The sequence below is a fragment of the Chiloscyllium punctatum genome, chromosome 38 (genome assembly GCF_047496795.1).
Source record: "Chiloscyllium punctatum isolate Juve2018m chromosome 38, sChiPun1.3, whole genome shotgun sequence".
NCBI lineage: Eukaryota > Metazoa > Chordata > Chondrichthyes > Orectolobiformes > Hemiscylliidae > Chiloscyllium > Chiloscyllium punctatum.
Genome location: NC_092776.1, coordinates 44,305,719 through 44,328,295, shown reverse-complemented (window position 1 = coordinate 44,328,295; position 22,577 = coordinate 44,305,719). Strand labels below are relative to the sequence as shown.

The window sequence follows — 22,577 nt, the reverse complement described above, 5'->3', positions numbered from 1 at the left end:
ATGCTAAGATGTGTGAGAAGCTGAACTCCAATTGTCACCGTGAGCACAGGAATGATTTAAAATGGGTTTCAAAATGTTATTGAACTGCAGGCAATTCAGCCACAACCCACAGTGCTTCCTTTGCAATGACTTGCAGTGCAGAATTTTGCATGTTTTTTTAATCAGTGGAAACTTACACTCTTGAACAAAAAGTGCATGCTTTTTAATAGAAAATTTAGTAGTGATCGTACTAAATAGTAATTTCATAGAGGTACTGTTTCAAGCTCCTCATTGTTTGCTGATGGGATAGGAAATAACCATCCTTTAATCATCTGGACAGATGCCAGTTCATTCAGTTTTAATGCATATATCAAGAGGGATATTTGGCATTGTTTGACATCCCACTTTTAGCTCTCTCCTCAATATGATTCTCAAGATCACTTCTGGTTCCTCCAAATCAAAGCGCCATCTCTCATAATGGGGATTTGTTTTTCAAGTCTGCAATTTCAACCTCAGCTCAGTGGTAGTGTTTCTCTTTTTTTTTGAGTTAGAAGATTATGGGTACAAGCGCTACTCTACACAAATATTTTAACACAATCCATTCAGTGGTTCTGTGTTTTTTTTTTGTTTGCTGATGTGCTCAAACACTACTCTAACTGCCCCTTCAAATGAAATTAAAATCGGAGGTTGATCGCAGATGTTTTTCTTTACTTGTCATTCAGGGCATTACAGTTCCCTACACAGTAGAAATCAGAAATGCAACAATTGTTCAGAACTGCTTTTTTGGGTTCTGTTTTAGTCCCATTGAGATGTGTTTGTCATTTGTAAGTTTCCATGGAGAGCTGAAGATCTTTTTGTCGTCTGAATATTGTGCTTACAAAGTGATCTTTCCAATTTTTTTTCCTCCCCTTTACATTCTGTGCATGGTGTGCAGCATAAGTAGATTAGCTCAAGATTCTAGATTTGGTCAAGAGAGTAAAGATGTTAAAATCTGTTACTTGATTTGTGGCATACACACTGACTCCAGGGTCTGTGGGTTAGTCAAATTCATGTTCACGCTGCAAAAATGTTGCGATTCACATCAAAATCTAATTTAAAAGTTAAGCCACTTTTTTTTTGTTCTCTAAAGCACCTATACGGCTTAAAACCACCTTCTCCAATTACTATTTTGCTACGTTCAGTACTTCTGTAACTGGAAACTTCTGTGGATCAGAGGGTGTTAAAGGTTGATCAGCACTCAAAGTTAACCCATCTGTATTATGACTGACAATCTAGCAATAGAAGGGAGCTTTTAATCTATCCATTAGAAGCAGTGCTGCTTCTGATGGGAGTGAAGTTCTACAAGTAAATCAATGGAGAAGGAACCGGCAATGATCTCAAACCTAATTTTGTCTAGGAGATTTTTTGATTCGAAGAGAGTACGTAATTAACAGGAGAGAACTGGAGTTTTAAATGAGCCAAAGTAATTTCTTCCTGAGCTGATGATTTAATGGGAGACTTGCAGAGAATTTAAATAGGTACACTACATCAGAGCTCCGACATGAAGCTTTGAAAGTGCAAAATTTATGTTGGTTAATGTTTCTATATTCATATCCTTAGAAGTCATTACAATTGGTCTTTGTTTGTACTAAAGTTGGCAGGCCAGACACATTACATTTGGATAAGAGAAAATTTTTAAGGTCATTTGACATCTTGCTATAATTCTGTCAAAGCAGTATAGTCAGCTTCTGCAGCGCAATTTGCTCCCAACTTCAATTGTTTATCGCTAGACTGTTTGAATAGTTGTAGTAGCAAGGAGGAAGTTTTTACTCTTTAATTCAAGGTCAATTTATAGTGAACCATGGTATTTAGTCTCACGAACAGCTGCTTCTTTTATAAGCAGGAAGAGTTCACTAATAGTTCAAGGTAATACAATAATAATTTCGGGAACAGCACAACTTCTGTTCACTGCCTTATTTTGATATGTGTTTGAAACATTTTGACATTTTGGTAACAGACCCAAATTCCCCAACTGCTTAACACTGATACTGCTCTGAATTTTGGCTCTCACTGAATATTCTGTGGTCTCTGATTAACATTAACCATGTAATGTGCATAACGTTTATAGTTGTATGGTATACAGTGCAAGCCTTTTCCTTTTGAGCTCTCTGTGGCTTTGTCTGTTAAAATTCTACCATGCAAGAGATATGATTTGACAGAGTTCAAAAGAACAAGTAGTTGGGATGCCAAAATTAGCATGCAATGCCATATTTATTTGTGACTGCTGATCTATTCTCCTGTCCTCTCCCAGAAACTGTCCTCTGTTATCAGCTCAACTTTTCTATGGTACCTATACAGTCAAATCTCCTGAGTGTACGAGCTGTCTAGGTTTGTGTGTACTGGACTGGAGGCATTTGTTGAGGGGAAAATGAATTGTTTTTCATAAAATCTCATAAATTGAAGCATATGTGAGGCTGTGTACCATTCAATGTTTTCTCTTTGTGCCCTGATGTGTCTCATAAACCTTTTTCGTGCACCCACTAATTTTGATGGAACAACAGTAACGTGCTTTAGCTTGTCACCCGATCAAACTTGGATCTTCCTATATCATCCTATCAGTTCTGCTATCAAGCTTTTGAGAGAAATGAACTGTTAGCTACTCCAAGGTAGTCTGGAAATCTCTCCTCAGACTACAACTGTTTTAGGTACCAGCCTGTAGAGTTTGTGTGATCTCCCCGAGAGTGCATGGGTTTCCTCCAGGTGCACTGGTTTCCTCCCACAGTCCAAAGATGTGCGGGTTGGTGAATTGGCCATGCTAAATTGCCCATGGTATCCAGAGATGTGCAGGCTAGGTGGATTAGCCATAGGAAATGCAGGGTGACAAGGATAGGGTAGGGAGGGTGGGTCAGAGTGAGATGCTCTTTGGTTGGGTTGGGGAGAAAGGGGTCAGTGTGCATTCGATGGGCCAAATAGCCTGCTCCCACACTGGGGATTCTATGTAGCAGTTCAGAAATGCAGCTTGTTGGACTTGTGGCATCCCTTGGCCTGTCATGAAATTAACAATCACTGCTTTTGGAAGACATCAGTCGTCTGGAACAAAATTACCAGAACAATGAAATATTATCTCTTACCCCAGATGCTTAGGCCAGTGGGACCTATGTTTTAATACATTAGTCAAAGGATAGGGCTTCAAGAAAAGAAAATTTCATGTTCATCTTGAATCGCTATTATTTTTCAGTAGATTTTCAGTGGAATCTCTTCACTTTGCAAATTTCAATTTGAAATATGTTGCTGATTTGGTTTTGTATTAGAATTGTTAAAAATTGGAGAGGAATCAAATGGTAACCGAGAAAGCATTGCATTAATGCTGCTCTTCCTTCAGGGATGAACCATTATTCAATACATCTGTGTAGGAATTTAAACCATATATGGGTGGAGTGTTCCTTGTTCGTCAATTGAAAACTTAAAAATTTTGCAGGGATACATCAATACTTGAATATAGTGAGCCGTATTTTTGGTGTTAATGAATAGTGTTTTCAAGATGCTTAGGATCCATTGTGACCTAGCCACGAGGATTCAGAATTGGCTTACCCGTAGAACAGAGGATAGTGGTGCAAGCATGTTTTTTGTGCTGGAGGCCTGTGACTGGTGGTGTTCTGCAGGGAACCGTACTGGAATCACTATTGTTTGTGATATAAATCTATAAAATGATGTGGATGCAAATGTAGATGCAGATAGTAAGTTTGCAGCCGATACAAAGATTGGTGTGGATAGCATAGAATGTTGTCAAAGGTTACAGATCAGTTGCAGATATGGGTAGAGAGATGGCAGATGGAGTTTAATCAGTGTAAGTGTGAGATGCTGCACTTCAGAAGATCAAATATTAAGGAAAAGTATTCAGTTAATGGCAGGTGTTTGAACAGCATTGCTGTACAGAGGGATCTTTTGGGTTCAAGGGCATAACTCCCTGAAAGTGACCACCCAAGTAGATCGGGTGTTAACGTAGGTGTATGGAGTGCTTACCTTTATTGGTCGGGGAATTGAATACAAGAGTTAGGATGTCATGTTGTCAAATGGAACTAATCCCTTCTGCCTGCCCTTGGTCCATCTTCTTTAGAGTTTGGTTAGGCCACAGGGTACTGAGTTCAATTCTGGTCACCACATTACAGGAAGGATGTGGAAGCTTTAGAGAGGGTGCAGAGTGGTTTACTGGTGCACTGCCTGGATAAAAGGGTATGATCTATAAGGAGAGGCTAGAAAAACTCAGGTGTTTCTTCTTGAATGGCAGAGGCTGAGGGGAGACTCTATAGGAGTTCATAAAATTGAGATATGTATATAGGGTTGATGGTCAGAATCTTTTTTCCCCTAGAGTTGAAAAACTAATACTAGGTGGAATGCACTTAAGGTGAGAGGGGGAAAGTTCAATGGAGACATGAGGGGCAGGTATTTTTACAAATAGGAGTCTAGATTGCACTGCCAGGGGTTGCGGTGGAGATAGATACGATAAGGGCATTTAACGTATTTTTAAATAGGTGAATATGCAAGGAATGGAGAAATATGGACCAAGGGCAAGCAGAAGGGATTAGTTCCATTTGGCATCCTGTTCAGCACAACATTGTGGCCAAAAGGGCCTGTTCCTGTGCTCTACAGTTCAATGGTCTATATAACCAATTTGCTTGGAGTGTTTTGCTTGGTTTGTGTTTCCAAACAACACACAACCAATGCACTGAATTTGAACATTAAATTATGTTCAGCACATCTTGCAATTCTGCAGAGTTTTACACTAATTTTAAAAACACTGCACTAGATTGGAGTTAAAAATTAAATGCTATATTAAAGTTTTTGATAACTGTTGAATTACAGGCCTTCAAGAGGCTCGAAGCATAAATGTAACTAGACTTTGTAACGTGCAAGAGCATGAACAAGTACACTTTCAAAGTTGGCATGATTTCTAAGAATTTCTAGTAATACTGGAACACAGTCAATTTGTATATTTCAAGTCATTTTCAGTTATTTAAAACGTGATTACTGGTCACGATGACCATGAGTCCATTATCAGTAGTTCACTAGTGCCCTTTTTAGGGAAGGAAACTGCTGTCCTTACCTAATCTGGCCTACATTTGACTCCAGACCCAGAGCAATGTGGTTGACTCTTAATCAGTGACCCCCTGGACAATTCTGCATGCGCAATAAATCCTGGCCTAGCCAGCGAATGCCACTTTCTGTGAATGAATTTTAAAAACACTCTGGTTGTGATTTGACACTGTTTAAAATGCTTATGTTCTGCAATTAATAGGGTTCTCGGCTGTATTAATGAGCCAAATTATCATTTTTAAAATCATACTTCAATTTCAAGTGGTTATTACCCAGTGCCTGGTATGTATTTGGGTTTTTTGTGCTATGGAAATGAATTTCAGCAGAAACGTTTGGGATGCACTGAGGAAAAAGCAGCATTTTTATAACTGGCATCTTTGGCACCTGAATACATTAAGCATAGTTGGCAGAAACTCTAACCCCTTTGCAATTTGGAACGCTTTGATTTGTTGGACAATTTTAACTATTTGTTACTTACAGCACCCCACACAATTTTTTTTTATTATTGTCTGTCCTAACTGCAGCGCTCTTGCCAAAGAGAAAGCTCTTGCCAAAGAATTAAAGATGCTCCAATGTTGTTTCGTTCTTGACTACATATGAATGTTTTACTTTTGGAATTGACCATTTCTTTTAGTAACTGGGGAGAAGAGGTGATGGGATTAGGCAAAACAAAGTGGAGGAATGTTGGGGATAAGGGCAGATTGACATACAGGTATATAGTATCCTAAGGTGCATTGGTTAAATAGCAGTAATCATTTAGTAATGGCACTGGATTGACCGTTTCATTTTTCCCTCGTGTAAAAACTGGATATAAATAACTTGTCAATAGCTTAATTTTTAAATTGGGACTTGATTTGGGAAAGGGTCCATTCTGACTTTGTGACATTTCATAGATGGGGTGGCTCAGTGTTTAGCACTGCTACCTCTCAGTGCCAGGGACCCGGGTTTGATTCCAGCCTCTGGCGACTGTTTGTGTGGAGTTTGTACATTCTCCCTGTGTCTGCGTGGGTTTCCTCTGAGTGCTCCGGTTTTTTGGCCGTACTCAGTGTTCAGGGGAATGGGTCTGGTGGGTTACCCTTCGGAGGGTCACCTATGGACTGGTTGGGTCGAAAGGCCTGTTTCTATACTGTTGATAATCTAATCTAATCGGGATCAGCATTCTGTAACTGATTTTGATTTGGAAATACCTGCCTGAGTGGATGAAGTGTGAAAAATAAAAATACCACATATGCTATTGTTAATAAAGAAAGGACAAAACTGGAAATGGTCACGTGTATTAATGTGAAGGCCTGCTGGAAAAAAGGACTTAATCTTTCCAGCCAGTTGTCATTTTCGGAATCCAACTTAATGCTTGAATCATTTGTAATTCTACAGTGCATACTACGGTACCAAACATTTGTGAAACTACTGAAGGTTTTTGAAAGCTGATTCAATAGGTTTAATAAAACTAATGCAATGGAGCCACATGTCACCAACGTCTGCCTCTGCCTTGCTGAAACCTGATCCTTTGCCTTTTGACTCCCTCCTCATTCTTTTGACAGGTTTTATCTTTTGTGTACTGCATATCCAAAATTATCTCTCAATATATGAACTATTGTATTGTAACACAATAACAATTTTTAAAGGTGAAATTCTGGGCAGATCAGTGATATCTTTGCCTCTGTATTAACTGCTAGATAAGTCCTTTTGAGAGTGACAGCAACAGAGCAGTGATGTAATATCAGAATTGGCTTGTGCATTTGCTAGATGCTGTGTAGTTTTGTTGTTTTACAGAGCTGAGCTCTCAAGCTCAATCAGCCAGTTGAAGAAAACAAAGTTAATGGCCCAAATCTTTCGATTTAAAGCGAGAGGCCTCAATTTGACTTGTTGCTGACGCATGTCCTTCAGAACTCTAAGGAGATTGACACATGGCATTATCTAGACAGGAAATTTAAACTTAAGGTTACCTTCCAGTCGTCATGGTTTCCTTTTCTCCCCCACTTGTTTTCAGGATCACTTACTACTTCCATGTTTCTCGACAAAACTCTACCTCCATTTACAAGTCTGTGTTGATTCTTGATCATCAGGCAGTCATTTTCCCTGCATGAGTCTTGCTGTGTGTTCCTTCACATGAGTTTTTATACAGACACGGAGTGAATTTTTGGACGTGCATTTCTCAAGAATCCCATTGTGACCTTTTGCTTTAAGCATTTGTATCCGGCGGTCAAAAGTGAGCTCCAGCCGTTCATGTTTGATGTACGTCTGGTCAGGCCATCTTCCAATGTCACACATTCTGATGGTGGACCTCCAGTCCCAGCCCTTGCATACTTAAACTAAGGTTTTTGTTTTTTTCCACCACCACTTAATTTGCTGAACCCTTACCAGGGATTAATGTGAAGTGGTTTGCCTTTTTAACTTACTCTGTCAGTGGGGTCCTGCTAACCTCTGGCCATTTTAACTGCATTGCCAATCTTTAAAAGGGAATTAAATGCCTCTTTCTCATCAAAATTCAGGATTAAGTGGCTAACTTGACACTTGAATGTGAAGATGGCATGCTTCCCTCACCAGGACCTCAGTAAACCTGTCCCTTCATAATTCAAGGATTTTTAATGAGTCTTCCTGTTCCTTGGGGAATATTTTATTCCACTTTTCCTTAATGAATTTTCATCTACTTTGTCTCTCTTGGAATTCTTTGCTCCAGTTCTCTCTCTCTCTCTCCCTCTCTCTCTCTCTCTCTCTCTCTCTCTCTCTCTCTCTCTTTCTCTTTCTCTAACCCTAGCCTGTTAGTTTTGATTTTTCAAACTTGCAAGTCTTCTGCAACCATTTTATGACCGCGTTCTGGCAGCATTTAAGTGCATTTCCTTTTAAACAGAGGAGGTCCCAAGTATGAATTGCATCACTTGAAATAAGGATTAATAGTCCACCTAAAACAACCTCTGAGAAGACATGGCAGCTGATCTTGATCACAGGGCGCACATTGGCAACACGGCCAGTGTCAAGAAGCCCTCTGACAATGGCCTGGTTGAAATTATTCAGTACAAATTGCCAAATAATCCATTTTACTTTTTTATGACCCATATACCCTGGCACCCTGTAACTAAGGAAATGTGTGCAGACTCCTGTTGCATTGGAGGGAGTGAAGCAAGGTTTTCATAAATAAAACATTTTCTTTCCATATCCACTCGATGGAACATGTGATATTTTACCAGCAATGTCCAGAATCTCTTTGGACATGTGTTTCTAATGGAGAATAGCAGAGATGTTGAAATGTCAAATAATAACTATGTATCTGTGTGAAGTTGAGGTGTCAGTAGTAGTACCTCTTAGAGTCATAGAGATGTACAGCATAGAAACAGACCCTTCAGTCCAACCCGTCCATGCCAACCAGATATTCCAACCCAATCTAGTCCCACCTGCCAGCACCCGGCCCATATCCCTCCAAACCCTTCCTATTCATATACCCATCCAAATGCCTCTTAAATGTTGCAATTGTACTAGCCTCCACCACTTCCTCTGACAGCTCATTCCATACATGTGTGGAAACATTGCCCCTTAGGTGTTTTTTATATCTTTCCCCTCTCACCCTAAACCTATGCCCTCTAGTTTTGGACTCCCTGACCCCAGGAAAAAGACTTTGTCTGTTTATCCTATCCATGCCCCTCATAATTTTGTAAACCTCTATAAGGTCATCTCTCAGCTCCAGGGAAAACAGCCCCAGCCTGCTCAGCCTCTCCCTATAGCTCAAATCCTCCAACCCTGGCAACATCTTTGTAAATCTTTTCTGAGCCCTTTCAAGTTTCACAACATCTTTCCGATAGGAAGGAGACCAGAATTGCATGCAATGTACCAACAGTGGCCTAACCAATGTCCTGTACAGTCGCAACATGACATCCCAACTCCTGTACTCTATACTCTGACCAATAAAGAAAAGCATACCAAACACCACCTTCACTATCCTATCTACCTGCGACTCCACTTTCAAGGAGCTATGAACCTGCACTCCAAGGGCCATTTGTTCAGCAACATTCCTGTCCTCCAAGAAAGATTCCATTGCCTCAAATCCCATTCCAGATAATTGAGTGCACAATACAGACTGGGATTTTGTTTAGGCTGTCTCTTGAATGAGATGCTCAGAGACTGTGTTTATAAAATAAAACCATTCCATGTCACTCTTTAAAAGAGCATGAGAGCTTTTTTCATACCCTGGCTCAGTCAACATCACGAGCAGATTGTAACTATTCATTTACTTTGCTCTTTCTTTGAAAGATGAAGTGCAAATGACTGCCTTTTCACAGTCAAGGCAATATTGACCAACTATATCAAAGTGCTTTAAAATGCTCATTTTTCATCCCACCAACCCTGTATTCAATAGATCATTCTCTGCCATTTCAGGTTCCTCAAGAATGCCATCACCAAACACCTCTTTCCCCTCAGTCCCCTGTCTGCATCTCACCAGGATCGTTCCCTCTGGACAGTCTAGTTAATTCATCAATCACTAACACCACCCCTTCCCACGGCATCTTCCCATCTAACCACAGAAGGTGCAACACCTGCCCCTTCATCTCCTCCATGCTCATCATTCCAGGTGAAGCAGCATTTCACCTCTATCTCCTCCAATCATGTGTGTCATATTTGCTGCAATCAAATGCACACTGGGTGACTGTTTTGCAGAAAAGCTCCAGTCTGTGCGCAAATGTGACCCTGACCTTCCTATAGCCGGTAATTTTAACACAGCATCCTGCTTTCATGCCCATATATCTGTCCTCAGCATGCTGCAGTGCTCCAGTGAATCACCGTACAAACTGGAGGAACAACATCTCATTTTCACACTCGGCAGTTTGCAGCCTTTTGGACTTAATATTTAATTCAACAACTTCAAATTGTGAACTGACTCCCATTCCTTCCCTTCCTTTTAGCTTTACTTGTTACATTCTCTATCACCATGTTTGCTTTCCCCTCCCACCTCAGTGGGGCTCTGTTCTTTCAAGTCCAACTGTTAGACACACCATTGTTCTGCCATTCTCTCATTCCAGTCGCTTAATCTGAAGTATCAGCATCCTTTCTCCCCCAGCACTCTAGGCTCCAACACCCCCACTACAGCATAAATGCTTCCCCCTCCACATTTCACTTCAGCTCTGACTCCTCAAGACTCCACTTTAGTTTGCTCTCTGTCCATGGATGCTGTCTGACCTGCTGTGAGCTCCAGCATTTGTTTTTTTTTTTCAGTGCAGGTTGCAGTAATTTGCTCCTATACCAGAGAAACTCTCTCTCTGGCTGGAGCCATACATCTCACTCCAAGGAGGCCCTTGAGGTAATGTTCTAGACCCAACTTTTCTCAGCTGCTTCATCAATTACCTTTGTCTCCATCCTTGGGTCAGAAATAAGGATTTTGATTGATTCCAGTGATCCATACCATTTCAAATTCCTTGAACGCTGAACCAATTTGTGACCACATGCAATGAGACCTGGACCACTTTCTGGCTTGAGTTAACTGCCAAGTAATACTTGACAAAGCCACTGTTGGAATATTGCGTGCAGTTCTGGTCTCCTTCCTATCGGAAAGGTGTTGTGAAACTTGAAAGGGTTTAGAAAAGATTTACAAGGATGTTGCCAGGTTGGAAGGATTTGAGCTACAGGGAGAGGCTGAACAGACTGGGGCTGTTTTCCCTGGAGCGTCGGAGGCTGAGGGGTGACCTTATAGAGGTTTACAAAATTGAGGGGCATGGAGAGGGTAAATAGACAAAGTCTTTTTCCTGGGGTCAGGGAGTCCAGAACTAGAGGGCATAGGTTTAGAGTGAGAGGGGAAAGATATAAAAGAGACCTACGGGGCAACCTTTTCACACAGAGGGTGGTATGTGTATGGAATGAGCTGTCAGAGGAAGTGGTGGAGGCTGGTGCAATTGCAACATTTTAAGCAGCATTTGGATGGGTATATGAGTAGGAAGGGTTTGGGGGGTGGTCGGCATGGACGCATTGGACTGAAGAGTCTGTTTCATGCTGTACATCTCTGACTGTATGTGCAGGGGAGAGACAATGGTGTAATGGTAATATCGCTGGATTATTAATCTACAAACTTCTAGTTGTCTGGGGACCTGGGTTCAGATCATACCATTTGCAGATGGTGGCATTTGAATCAATCAATAATCTGGAATTAGGGGTCTAAAGATAACCCTTCAAGCCATTGTCAATTTGTTGGAAAAACACATCTGGTTCAGTCATGCCTTGTAGGGAGGGAAATCTGTCCTCTTTATCTGGTCTGACCTAATGTGACTCCAGATCTACAGCAATGTGGTTGACTTTTATACTGCCCTCTGGGCAATTAGCAGTGGACAATAAATGCTGGCCCATCTGGTGACGCCACCCTCATCCCATGAACCAATAAAGAGAAAAGGCCATAACTATCTCCAAGGGAATCTAATCGTCTCCCTTTGACATTCAATTGCATTAACACTGCTGAATCCTACATTATCAACATCCCATGAATATCCAGCATTCTCTCTAATTTTCTTTCCACCTGGTTGAGCTTTAGATTAGATTACTTTACAGTGTGGAAACAGGCCCTTCGGCCCAACAAGTCCACACCGACCCGCCGAAGCGCAACCCAACCATACCCCTACATTTACCCCTTACCTAACACTACGGGCAATTTAGCATGGCCAATTCACCCTAACCTGCACATCTTTGTGACTGTGGGAGGAAACCGGAGTACCCGGAGGAAACCCACGCAGACACTGGGAGAATGTGCAAACTCCACACAGACAGTTGCCTGAGGCGGGAATTGAACCCAGGTCTCTGGCGCTGTGAGGCAACAGTGCTAACCACCGTGCCGCCCTACGCTTCTGTAGTCTCTGTGCGGCATCAACTTTCAGAAATAATGTGGTGGCCACGATTGTCACATGTGGAATGTTGGAGCATCTATGGCAATGAACAACTTAGAGGTAATGTTGACTGGGAGTTAACATTGTCTAGAAACTGAATCGGACCAACCATCTAAATATTTTGCTGACAAGGTCAAGTCAAAAACCGGGAGGCAAGTAACTCGCCACTTATCTCTCCAGTGTTTGTCTACCACTTACAAGGCACAGGTTGTGATTGTGATGAATGTTCCCTGCTTGCCATCCCAGGTTAAGGAACCTGCTTGACGATAGGAGTTGGGAGGTCATGTTGCGGCTGTACAGAACATTGGTTAGGACACTGTTGGAATATTGCGTGCAATTCTGGTCTCCTTCCTATCGGAAAGATGTTGAAACTTGAAAGGGTTCAGAAAAGATTTACAAGGATGCTGCCAGGGTAGGAGGATTTGAGCTACAGGGAGAGGCTGAACAGGCTGGGTCTGTTTTCCCTAGTGTAGGAGGTTGAGGGATGACCTTTATAGAAGTTTATAAAATCATGAGTATGGATAGGGTAAATGGGCAAGTCTTTTTTTTTCCTGGGGTGGGGGAGTCCAGAACTGGAGGACATAGGTTTAGGATGAGAGGGGGAAGATTTAAAAGGGACCTAAGGGGCAACGTTTTCATGCAAAGGGTGGTGCGTGTATGGAATGAGCTTCATTCATGGGAGTAGATTAGGTTAGCTTATCTGATCTGATCAGCATGGACGTGTTGGACTGAAGGATCTGTTTCTGTGCTGTACATCTCTATGACTCTGTCTTAAACATTTCATTCCCATTCATTCATATACCAGAACTCCTCCCAAAAATACTGAGAAGAACAAAGGTAGCAGATGCACGGGAGTGCTCTCACCTGAAAGTTCTTGTCAAAACAGAGGGGTGACCTTAGAGGTTTATGAAATCAAGAGAAGCAATGATAGGGTAAATAGGCAAAGTCCTTTCCCTGGTGTCTGAGTCCAGAACTAGAGGCCATAGGTTTATGATGAGGGGGGAAAGATTTATAATGGACCTAAGGGGCAGTTTTTCCACAGGGTGGTCAATGTATGGAATGTATTACAGAGGAAGTGATGAAAATTGGTACAGTAGCAACATTTAAAAGGCTTCTGGATGGGTATATGAATAGGAAGGGTTTAGAGGGATGTGAGCCAAGTGCTGACAAATGGGACTGGACTAATTTAGGATATTTGGTTGGCATGGACGGCTTGGACCAATGGGTTTGTTTCCGTGCTGTACATCTCTAACTCTGACAGATGTCAAGCTTCAGTTATAAAGGATATAATAGAGCGTTTAGGAATACATCATGTAATTGAGCAGAGTCATATCTGATGAGTTTTGAGTTCTTTTGAGAAGGTAATAAATAGGAGCAATAAAGGGGACCCAGTACTTTAAACATTTTGACTTTCAAAGTGTATTCAATAAGATATCACGCTTAAAGTTGCTTAAGAGCCCATGTGTAGTAGATTAGCCTGGATTGGCTAACTAATAGAGTTTGGGGGGAAACAAAATGGGAAATTTCAGGATGGCATTTGTAAGTAGACTGCTACCAGTATGTCAATATTGGTGCCATAATGATTTACAGTATATAATGACTTGGATGAGAGACATGAGTTGACTATTTCCAAGTTTACAGAAGATACACAAATAGGTGGGAAGGCAAGTAATGAGGATGACCAACTGTTGAGGGACATACACGGATAAAAACTTGGCAGATAGGATATAATGTGGAAAATGTGAGGGGATGCACTTTGGCATGAAGAATAAAGGAGCTGAATATTATTGGAGGGAAAAAGCTGCAGATAGCTGCAGCACAGGGACTTGAGGGCCCTTGCGCAAAATGACAAAGCTGGCATCCAAGTTCACCTGGTTATAGGGAAGGTAAATGAGGTGATGGCCTTTTTATTGACAGAATGGAATATGAAAAGGGAGGTATTGCTAAAAATATAATACACCTGAAAAAAAAATACTGAAGACTTTTGGTCCTGTTACCTAAGGAAAGATGTACTAGCATTGGAGATGGTAGGGAGAAAGTTCCATAGGCTAGGTATGGAGGAACTAATGGAGGTTGAATAGGTTGCACCTGTTCTCATTTGGCGTTTATTGGAATGCGATGAAACCTTATTGAAACAAAGATTCTTGGGAGACTGGACATGGTAAATGCTGAAAGGTTGCTTCACCTTGTGGAAGAGCCTAGAACCATCTCAAAACAAGGTCAGTCATTTATGATAGATGAGGAGCCTTTTCTCCAAGGGTAGTAAATCTGAGGAACTCCTTATTCGGACGGCTTGGACTTCCTCTGGGCTGTGGTGTACAGTGGGTGCCGCATGACAGGAAAGATGTGAATGCATTGGAGAGTGTTTCTGCACTCTCTCCAATGCATTCACATTGTTTCTGCACTATGTGAATGCATTGGAGAGAGTGCAGAAACAATTTACAAAAATGGTTCGAAGGATGACAAACTTCAGTGAGGATAGGTTGAAGGAATTGGAACAGCTCTCCTTGGATGACAAGTGGTTCGATAAAGCAGGATGACAAGCTGTGCACTTTGATAGATTTCCTTTTATTAATATTTGCTTATCCATGGTGTTTTATGATGCTGACCAATTGATTTTACCAAATATGCCACATGTCTCCTGTGACTTGTGTTGGTTGTGCCACTGAACCCTCTTTATTTTCAGTCAACCCAGAAAGGAGCATTACTGAGCTGGTCAGAGATACCATACAAACTAGAGCAGAACCCAGGAGTGAGCACGATCTCTTCACCTGCCAACACTTCAAAATATATCCAGCCCAGAGACACTTCAAAATAAGAGAATTTGAGCCTGACAGCTGTGCAGTGTACCTAATCAATGGAACTCAAAATCTTGCTAAGTTCTTGTTTTCTACTATCATACCATGTATGAATATATCCATTGAGCCATATTACCTCTATTCTACCTTGTCACGTTACCCAAGGTAAATGTTACAGCACAGTTCTAGTTGAAGATGTTTTGAATTGCACCAAGTTTGAGATTGCTAACCATTTCAACTTATGCAAAATACTGCTTTTCTCCCACCCTCCGAACTAAACACTTATTTTGATAGACTTCCTTTTGATTGTTTGTCAACAGTTTTCCCATGATGTTGCTGACTACTTCACTTTACCAAATATACAACACTTTTCTCTTCTTTGGTGTGTACTGTGTATTGCGTACACATTTTAGGATGTACAAATCCCTCCTAAATCTACCTAACAACAAATGAAAATGCTGCAGTGAAATTAGTTTGTTTGAAAGCTATCGAAACCATGTTCCACACTGAAAATGGCAACGAAAGCTAAAGTCAAGAAAATCTGATGGAGACCATAAAGAAGCTGGTGAACACCTTCCCAGTGCTGAGTCTTGGGTACTCTTAGGGATCCTACTTCTCCAGGATCCACCTGCCCTCTACTCTTACTGAACTTTTAAAGTTAAGTCACAGAATAGTGCACTGAAAGTTGAGTTTCTCAATGTTTGAATCCAGGGTGTGTACCTCCCTTTTGTATTTTTTTTATATAGCTGATGGATTTAAATGAACATACTTGGTGTGCGGGGCTGATATAGGTGTCTGATATGCACACAACTTACAGTCCAGGCAGCAGGGGCCACTGTGGGATCTCTTGGAAAGTTGGTGAACTTTTTGTTAAAGCTTTTTAACACTAACTTTAATGTGACTTTTTCCCCTTTTTTAATTAGCGACGTATGTGCTTTAGTTCTAAGTTCAAAAGCCAGTGCAATTAGTTTTTACAATGAAACAATGTCACTCCTACTGTAACATTCAGATTTCAAACTCCATGAGGCTTATGGGTGTTTTTCTTAAATTGGGTAATTGCAGGCATTTGGGTCTGGCAGTTGTGTACGACTTGCTGATAATCTTCACAGTTGTTTGCATAGTTAGTCACTTTTTGACCCTTCATAGCATAAAATACATGCCGAGGCTCAATACATCCAATTAAAACATAGGGCAAGTTTTTTTTTTACTTTTTGATTTCAACAGATTGAAAGTGTCCTCGAGCAGTAAAGAGTGGGCAGATGCACAAGCCAGACAGGTCAGTTTGACATGCGAATGAACCCAGAGAGTATGAAAAGTAGGGATAATAGGTGCTAAAACGAGAGTGAAATGTTGTGAAGAGCATTTCTTTTTGCTGATCTAGGGGAGATTTGTAGCGGGCAGCTGGGGGTGATTCTTTCTGCCTGTGTACACGGTGTCAGGGACTCGCTGCACTATATCGTTTCTGCCCTCTCCATGAACTGGGCAGCTTCCTTTCACCAGTTTATTTTAACTTGTACTTTGGCAGCTGTCTCAAAGCTGCAGATGTTCCATATAAAAAAAATCTTTCGAAGCCATGCTCTTGTTAACTATTTCCTTCCAGATTCCAGCAATAGGCGAGACAAATCGAGAACAGCATCATTTAATGTATCCTGTTGAAAGAAGCCTTTTTATAGTTGGTTTCAATGCCTGCATAGTTCTCCATAAGATCGTGCAGGATGGTATCACTACGAAATCTCAAATTTGAAAACACGTTTGCAGATTTAGTTAATAACTGTTGATTGGATGCACCAGCAGGTCTGAGCTGCATCGACTCCTGGTGTGACCCTCACCTTGTCCAATAGTGTTGTGTTGTCAGCCTGATTACTGCTGAGCAATGCATGTAGAGGGGGAGTCTTTCCTGGAAATTCATTCCAGTCACCGTCAGTCGTGCTCATCTGTAATTCCAATAGGCAATGAGAAAGGCACATCTAAAATGAAAGCATTTGTCAAAGGAATGAGACTGATCTACTTTTTAAATATACTCAGCAATTTGTTTTCTCCCTGAACTGAGCTGAACTGATACATTATTTTGTTTAGTCAACACAGTTTAATTTCACCACATTCAATCCAACAATGGCATAAAGTTAGCAGAATAAAACTTCGGTTGCCTATATAAAGGGAGGTATAGAACATATTCCTCTGTACACAATAGGCTCTGGTCACAAGTATTTGGTGGTATCAAACAGATACATGTTTTGGAAGAGGGCACCACATTCTTTTGGTCTTTTGTGCTTATGCTCAAAATCAGAATAGTACAACACATGATGGAGGCCCATCAGCTCATCCAGTCTGTTAGCTATTTTACAGCCAGTTATCCCTACTTTTCCCAACCACACTCAACTCTTTTTCCCCATGTTTCTGTAATTTTGTTTGTCTGGATATATATCCAGTTACTTTCTGAAGCTGTATTGAGCAGTACAAACCCTTACTACTCATTATCCCTTTTTGAAAAAAAACATTTCTCCTGTCGCTTCAGGGTTATGTCAATCACGTTTAAATCAGTGCTCCACTGTTATTTACCCTTCAGCCATCGGAAACAAGGATATCATTTTAAGTTAAATGTTGTGCAAAAGATCTAGAAAGAAAAATGCCCTCAAAATCAATTTTTAAAAGTGTGTCTCTAAGCCAAAAGATGTCAATTATAAAAGGACACTTTTTCCTTGAAGTCTTATTTTGAGGGCATTTTGTTGCAAACCATTCTGCTATTTCAAACCTTGTTTAATTGAGTACATGGAGTTATGGATCTGGAGAGAGGTCCTACACCTGTCTATGATGAAGCAGATAATTTTGAATGAATCTTAATTTGATAGGTTTAACAGGTATAGATTTCAAAACCCCTTGCAATCCATTCAATGCTCAGAAGGTATCTGAAAAAGTACTTAATAAAATATTGAGATCAAACAGAAGTGGGAGGATTAGCAATTGAAGAGAAACTTGAAGTTGGCAGTAATAAAATTGTACTTTTAGATTGGTAAATAATAAATTCACATCTGTGGTGTCTGGGATTTGGAAGAATATTTCCATTTTGACTGATTGCATTGGTTCCATCAATAATTTCTCATGAGCCATGTGCACTCCATGAATATCAAGACTTGATACTGAGCTGAAAATGTCTTGCTGGAAAAGCGCAGCAGGTCAGGCAGCATCCAAGGAGTAGGAGAATCAACATTTCGGGCATGAGCCCTTTTCAGGAAGGCAAGGATGCCTTGAAGAAGCTCTCTTCCTCCCTCTACAAGGAGGACCTGATAGTTGAGCTAAAAGGCAAAGGTGTGGAGCATTGAGTAGACAGATGTAATTTGGTTTCCCTTTGACTCCTCTATTGGACAACATCACTAATGTTGATCCAGTGCCTTTTTTATCAAACTTAAAAAGTTGTTCTCTGATTCCCTGATTAGATTATTGAATAAAGACACCACCTAGCGTATCTCTGAGCTCCTTACATTGGGTCCCAAATTCAATCCGTGATTTGTAGGCAATTGTTAATTTCAAATTGGGAAGTTTAGTGTCTGTGGCCTGAGGCTAAGAAGTTAAAATATCAAGCTGGAGTACCACCTTCTAATCATTTGAATGCAATTATTTTATTTAAGATTGCACATAGTGTAACACCCAAGTATAGAGTTGAGGCAGTGGGTGCAAGTCAGCACTTATGCCCATGTGGTTTCTCATCAAGATTAATTTTGTGTGAAGAAAACCAATTCAAACTGGAAAACTTGTCATTAACTATTATGCAGGAGAGATGCAAGACCCAGTTACCCCTACATAGAAAAAAAAATGAAATCTCCAATAATGATAGGTAGGCAAATGTGGCATTTATCTTTGTATGAATTATCAACATTGTACAAATGTAAGATGATGAATTGCTTTGGGCATTTCTGTAAAGGCCTAATTGTGACAATAAATTCAGTCTCCATATTCAACATCCATGTGAAGAAGTGTTTTTGCAGGGAGGGGGTGAAAATGATGCTGTGATCAAAACAAGAATTAAAGGATCACAAGTTATACTAAGACTGTAATATAACAATCATACCTTCCTTTTGATGTTGTCGTGATTAGTCCATGTAGGAAAACCTGCATTTTGTTAGTGAATGTTTTTTAAAACAGTTTCTCTTAAATGATTTCTGCATCTTCATTCCAGGAAATATAGCCTGTGAGGTAAGCAGGAGAAAAGGTGAACAAGAACTTTAATCCTTGTGTTTTGATCAGGCCTTTTGAGATGGGAACAAACTGCCTCCAGATCAGAGGGCATGGGTATATCACAGACTCCAGTTGAAATTCTGCATGCTGGCTGAGGGAGATCTAACCTCCAGTTAGCTAAAGAACTCCTGAGGATGAGTTGCACTTCTGGGCTAGTCAGGTTGGGGAGAATGAATTCTTGATTCTAAAGTCCACAGTTAATGGAGGTTTAAAAACAAGACTTCTGACTGGAAGTGGCTGTACAGGAGTCATTTGTGACCAGTGTAGAGACATGGGAGCCTAAACCACCTCCAAATTCCACTTGGGTGTAAAGCAAAACCCTGTCAGAAGCAGGCAGAAGGCCCAAGAAGTTTCAACCACGAACGAATCATTGAAACTGTACTTGGACAAAATGATTTAATGGTCCAATTTTGCTAAGTATCTGACAGGAGTAATGTTTGTCACGTGGTTGTAGGATGGAAATTGAAGTTCAATTTACAGAGTAACCAATGCTAATTTGTTGTACTTTTCATACCTTCAACATAACTAGAGTTGTTTAGTGTTCATGTTTTTTTATTTTTTTATTTAGTAAAATAATCTTTATTCTAAATAGGTGAACCATGTGGCTTCATTGTTTCAATAAATACTTTGGGCTTTTGCTTTCCAAAGCCAAAAAATAAGAAACATTGTGGTCACTGCCAGTTATAACATCACATAATTCTGGCGGCTGCTATTCAAAAACAAAAATGGGCACGCATTGGTGTGGAGAGGTCCAGTGCGAAATCTCCAAAGAATATGTAAGGGAGGTGGGGGGGGGGGGGGGGTGAAGGGGTGAGAAAACTAAGCATTGCAATTTGAAGTAAAGGTTAAAAGGATATCCTCCACTTTTGGAATAAATTATTATTTAGCTTACACTGCATTTTGACCTTAAAATTCTGAGTCTTTTGGTTTTTTTTTCTTTTTTAATAAAGAACGTAACAAGACTTTAAATATTCATCTTGGACCTCCAGAAGAACGGCTCGCACTTCATGTTCTGCGACAGCAGGGACTTGTACCAGAACACACAGAAATGAGGACGTTGTACAGCACCTACCAACCCAACCTTACACAGGTTCAACTTTTCATTTTTTATTTGGAAGCTTACCTGTTGTGTATGACCAAGTGTGAGTCTGATCAGGTTAATAAGAGTGGGTTGAGAGAGATTTCATTGGAACAAACTTTTCTTGGCCTTTTTTAAATTGGGAACATTTTCACTTAATCAGCCTATACCTCTTATTGCAAAAGCAGTGAGATGAGTTAGTGCATTTTCCTCATGCAATTGTTAAAGCATTGAATGCTTTGTTACGTGGAATTTTTAAGGTTAAGACTCACCTGCATTCTGTTCTTTTTCCTTGAATTTCTTCAATATCTCTAAGACAGGCTAAAGCACTGTAAAAGAAGGCCACAAGTAGATCAGACTAGTATCCGAATTGAAGATGTTTCTGTGACCACATGGGCAGACTCATGGTAGCTGCAATATTAATGTGAATGTGTGAGGTAATGCACCAAGATCAGGGATATCTGGGAACGACTGCAGGACATTGTTCTAGGGGAAGGGAATCGGCAGGAAGTTGTAGTCCATGTTGCTACCAATGACCTAAGTTAAAAAGAGATGAAATCCTGAAAGCAGAACTCGAGGAGCTAGGAAGGAAATTTAAAAAGTTGGGTTTCAAACGCAGTAACCGCAAGATTACTCCAAGTGCCATTTTCTACAAGATCAGAAGGATGAATGAACTAAATGTTTGATTAGAGAGCATCCAATTTCAGAGATATTAGGAATGATTCTGGGGAAGGTGGCCCCTGTATAAATTGAATGGGTTATATATTTGCAGGATTGGGATTGATGAGAGTTGGTGCTGTTAGGCTGGGCTTAAAGTAACTTGAAGATTGGGGACTGCAGTGTTACCCAAATTGGAAGAAAATGAAGTTGGTAACAGCAAGTAGAAAAGACGGTTTCCACACTGTCGGAAAACTAATCATTTTAAAAAGGCAGGAAGACCAAAGGCTGAATATGGAGAGTACTTCGAATGTGGAATGATCTCCCAAAAAAAAAGGCAATGGGCACTGACCAAGTGCACACAGTACTTGCAATCAGGTTGTCCTAGAGGGGTAAATGGGCATGATCTGATTGACTGGGAATCAAACATTCAAAGAATATTTAGCTTGAGGGAAGTTCAGACCAGAAGGCAAACTAAGTGGAAATGCACTTCTAAAAAGGGATAAAATCAGGAAATTTTATAAGGCAGGATTTTGGATTGTGAAACCTGATTAAGTGGAGCTAAGAAGCAACATGGAGCAACAGACGTTGGTTGGAGTTATTTACAGGTCACCAGATAGTGGTAACATAAGGCATTGTATAAATCAGGAGATGAAGCATGTAACATGGCCAAAACTAAGGTGACTTCGCTTTATATGTAGACTGGGTAAACCTATTTAGTATCAAGCTGTGGAGGATGCGTTTTCTGAAGTGTTAAGGACTGTTCTCAAGAGAGCAGTACCTGGTTAGAAGATAGGTTATTTTAGGTCTAGTTTATGGAGTGAAGAAAAGACCAATTAATAGTCATTTTGTAAAAGAACCTATCTGGATGAGTGACCACAAATATGTTGGGGACCTAGAGACCTGTTAGTCCTGTCAGGAGTTGGCAAAATGCTAGAATTTATTCCTAAGGATGTAATAAATGAACACTTAATGATTTACCTGAGGGTAATCGATTAGAATTGCTAAAAATTATAGTAAATCTAAGGTTGGGAGGTCTTTAGAATACAGCAAAGGAGGAATTGATAACTTGGGGTTTATAAAGAGTCTAATGATGATCCTGAAACCATTGTCAATTTTTGGAAAGTCCGTCTGGTTCATAAAGGAAAGGAGATTTTGCCATCCTTACCTGGTCTGGCTTACATGCAAATCCAGACCCTTAACTATTGGAATGGACAATGCAAGCTAGTCTAGCTGGCGATGCCCACATCCTGTAAGTTAATTTTAAAAATGATCAAGGAAGGAAGAATAGAGCATGGATGCAGTCTGCCAAAAGAAATTGTTAAAGCTTTTACAGATAAGTGAAAGGAGAAATTTGGCTCTGACTAATGTGAATATATTACAGGCAGATTCAGAAGAATCAATGGGGAATAGAGAAATGACAGAGAAGCTAAATGATTACATCTGCTTTCACTGCGGAAGACCCAAATCTCCCTGAATTAGTGGCTACTGAGGATTGAGTTCAAGGAGATTAGCACTAGTAAGATTACACTGGAGACGTTAATGTGGCTGAAAGGTGATAAATCCCCAGGACCTGATCTTATATCCTCATGTGGTTCTGTAGATTGGAAGCTGGCAAATGTTCCCTTCTTAAATAGTAGGGAATAAGTGAGAGTGTTGGCCATTGGCAAAATAATAGCATCTATTACCAAAGATGTGATATGAATACTTGGAAAATAATGGTTTCATTTGGGCATATTTAGCACTGATTTGCAAGTGGGAAATAGAGCTTGTTGAACTTGTAACATTTAGGAAATTCTACAAAATTGAATAGGAGTTGATGAATATAGTATGCTCATTTTTCGATAAGGTGTCTCGCTTTAGGAGGCATTGCATTGGCATGGATTAATGATTGGCTAACAG

General features: G+C 40.4%; 1 protein-coding gene across 2 annotated transcripts in view; it reads left to right on the top strand.

Moving 5' to 3' along the window:
- LOC140463572 (myoferlin-like) overlaps positions 1-22,577 on the top strand; it is a 231,721-nt gene that overhangs the window by 139,087 nt on the left and 70,057 nt on the right. For both annotated transcript variants that reach the window (XM_072557752.1, XM_072557751.1), the window contains one exon: positions 19,891-20,030. In XM_072557752.1, coding sequence (XP_072413853.1) covers positions 19,891-20,030 — 140 coding nt within the window. The remainder of the gene's footprint in view (positions 1-19,890; positions 20,031-22,577) is intronic.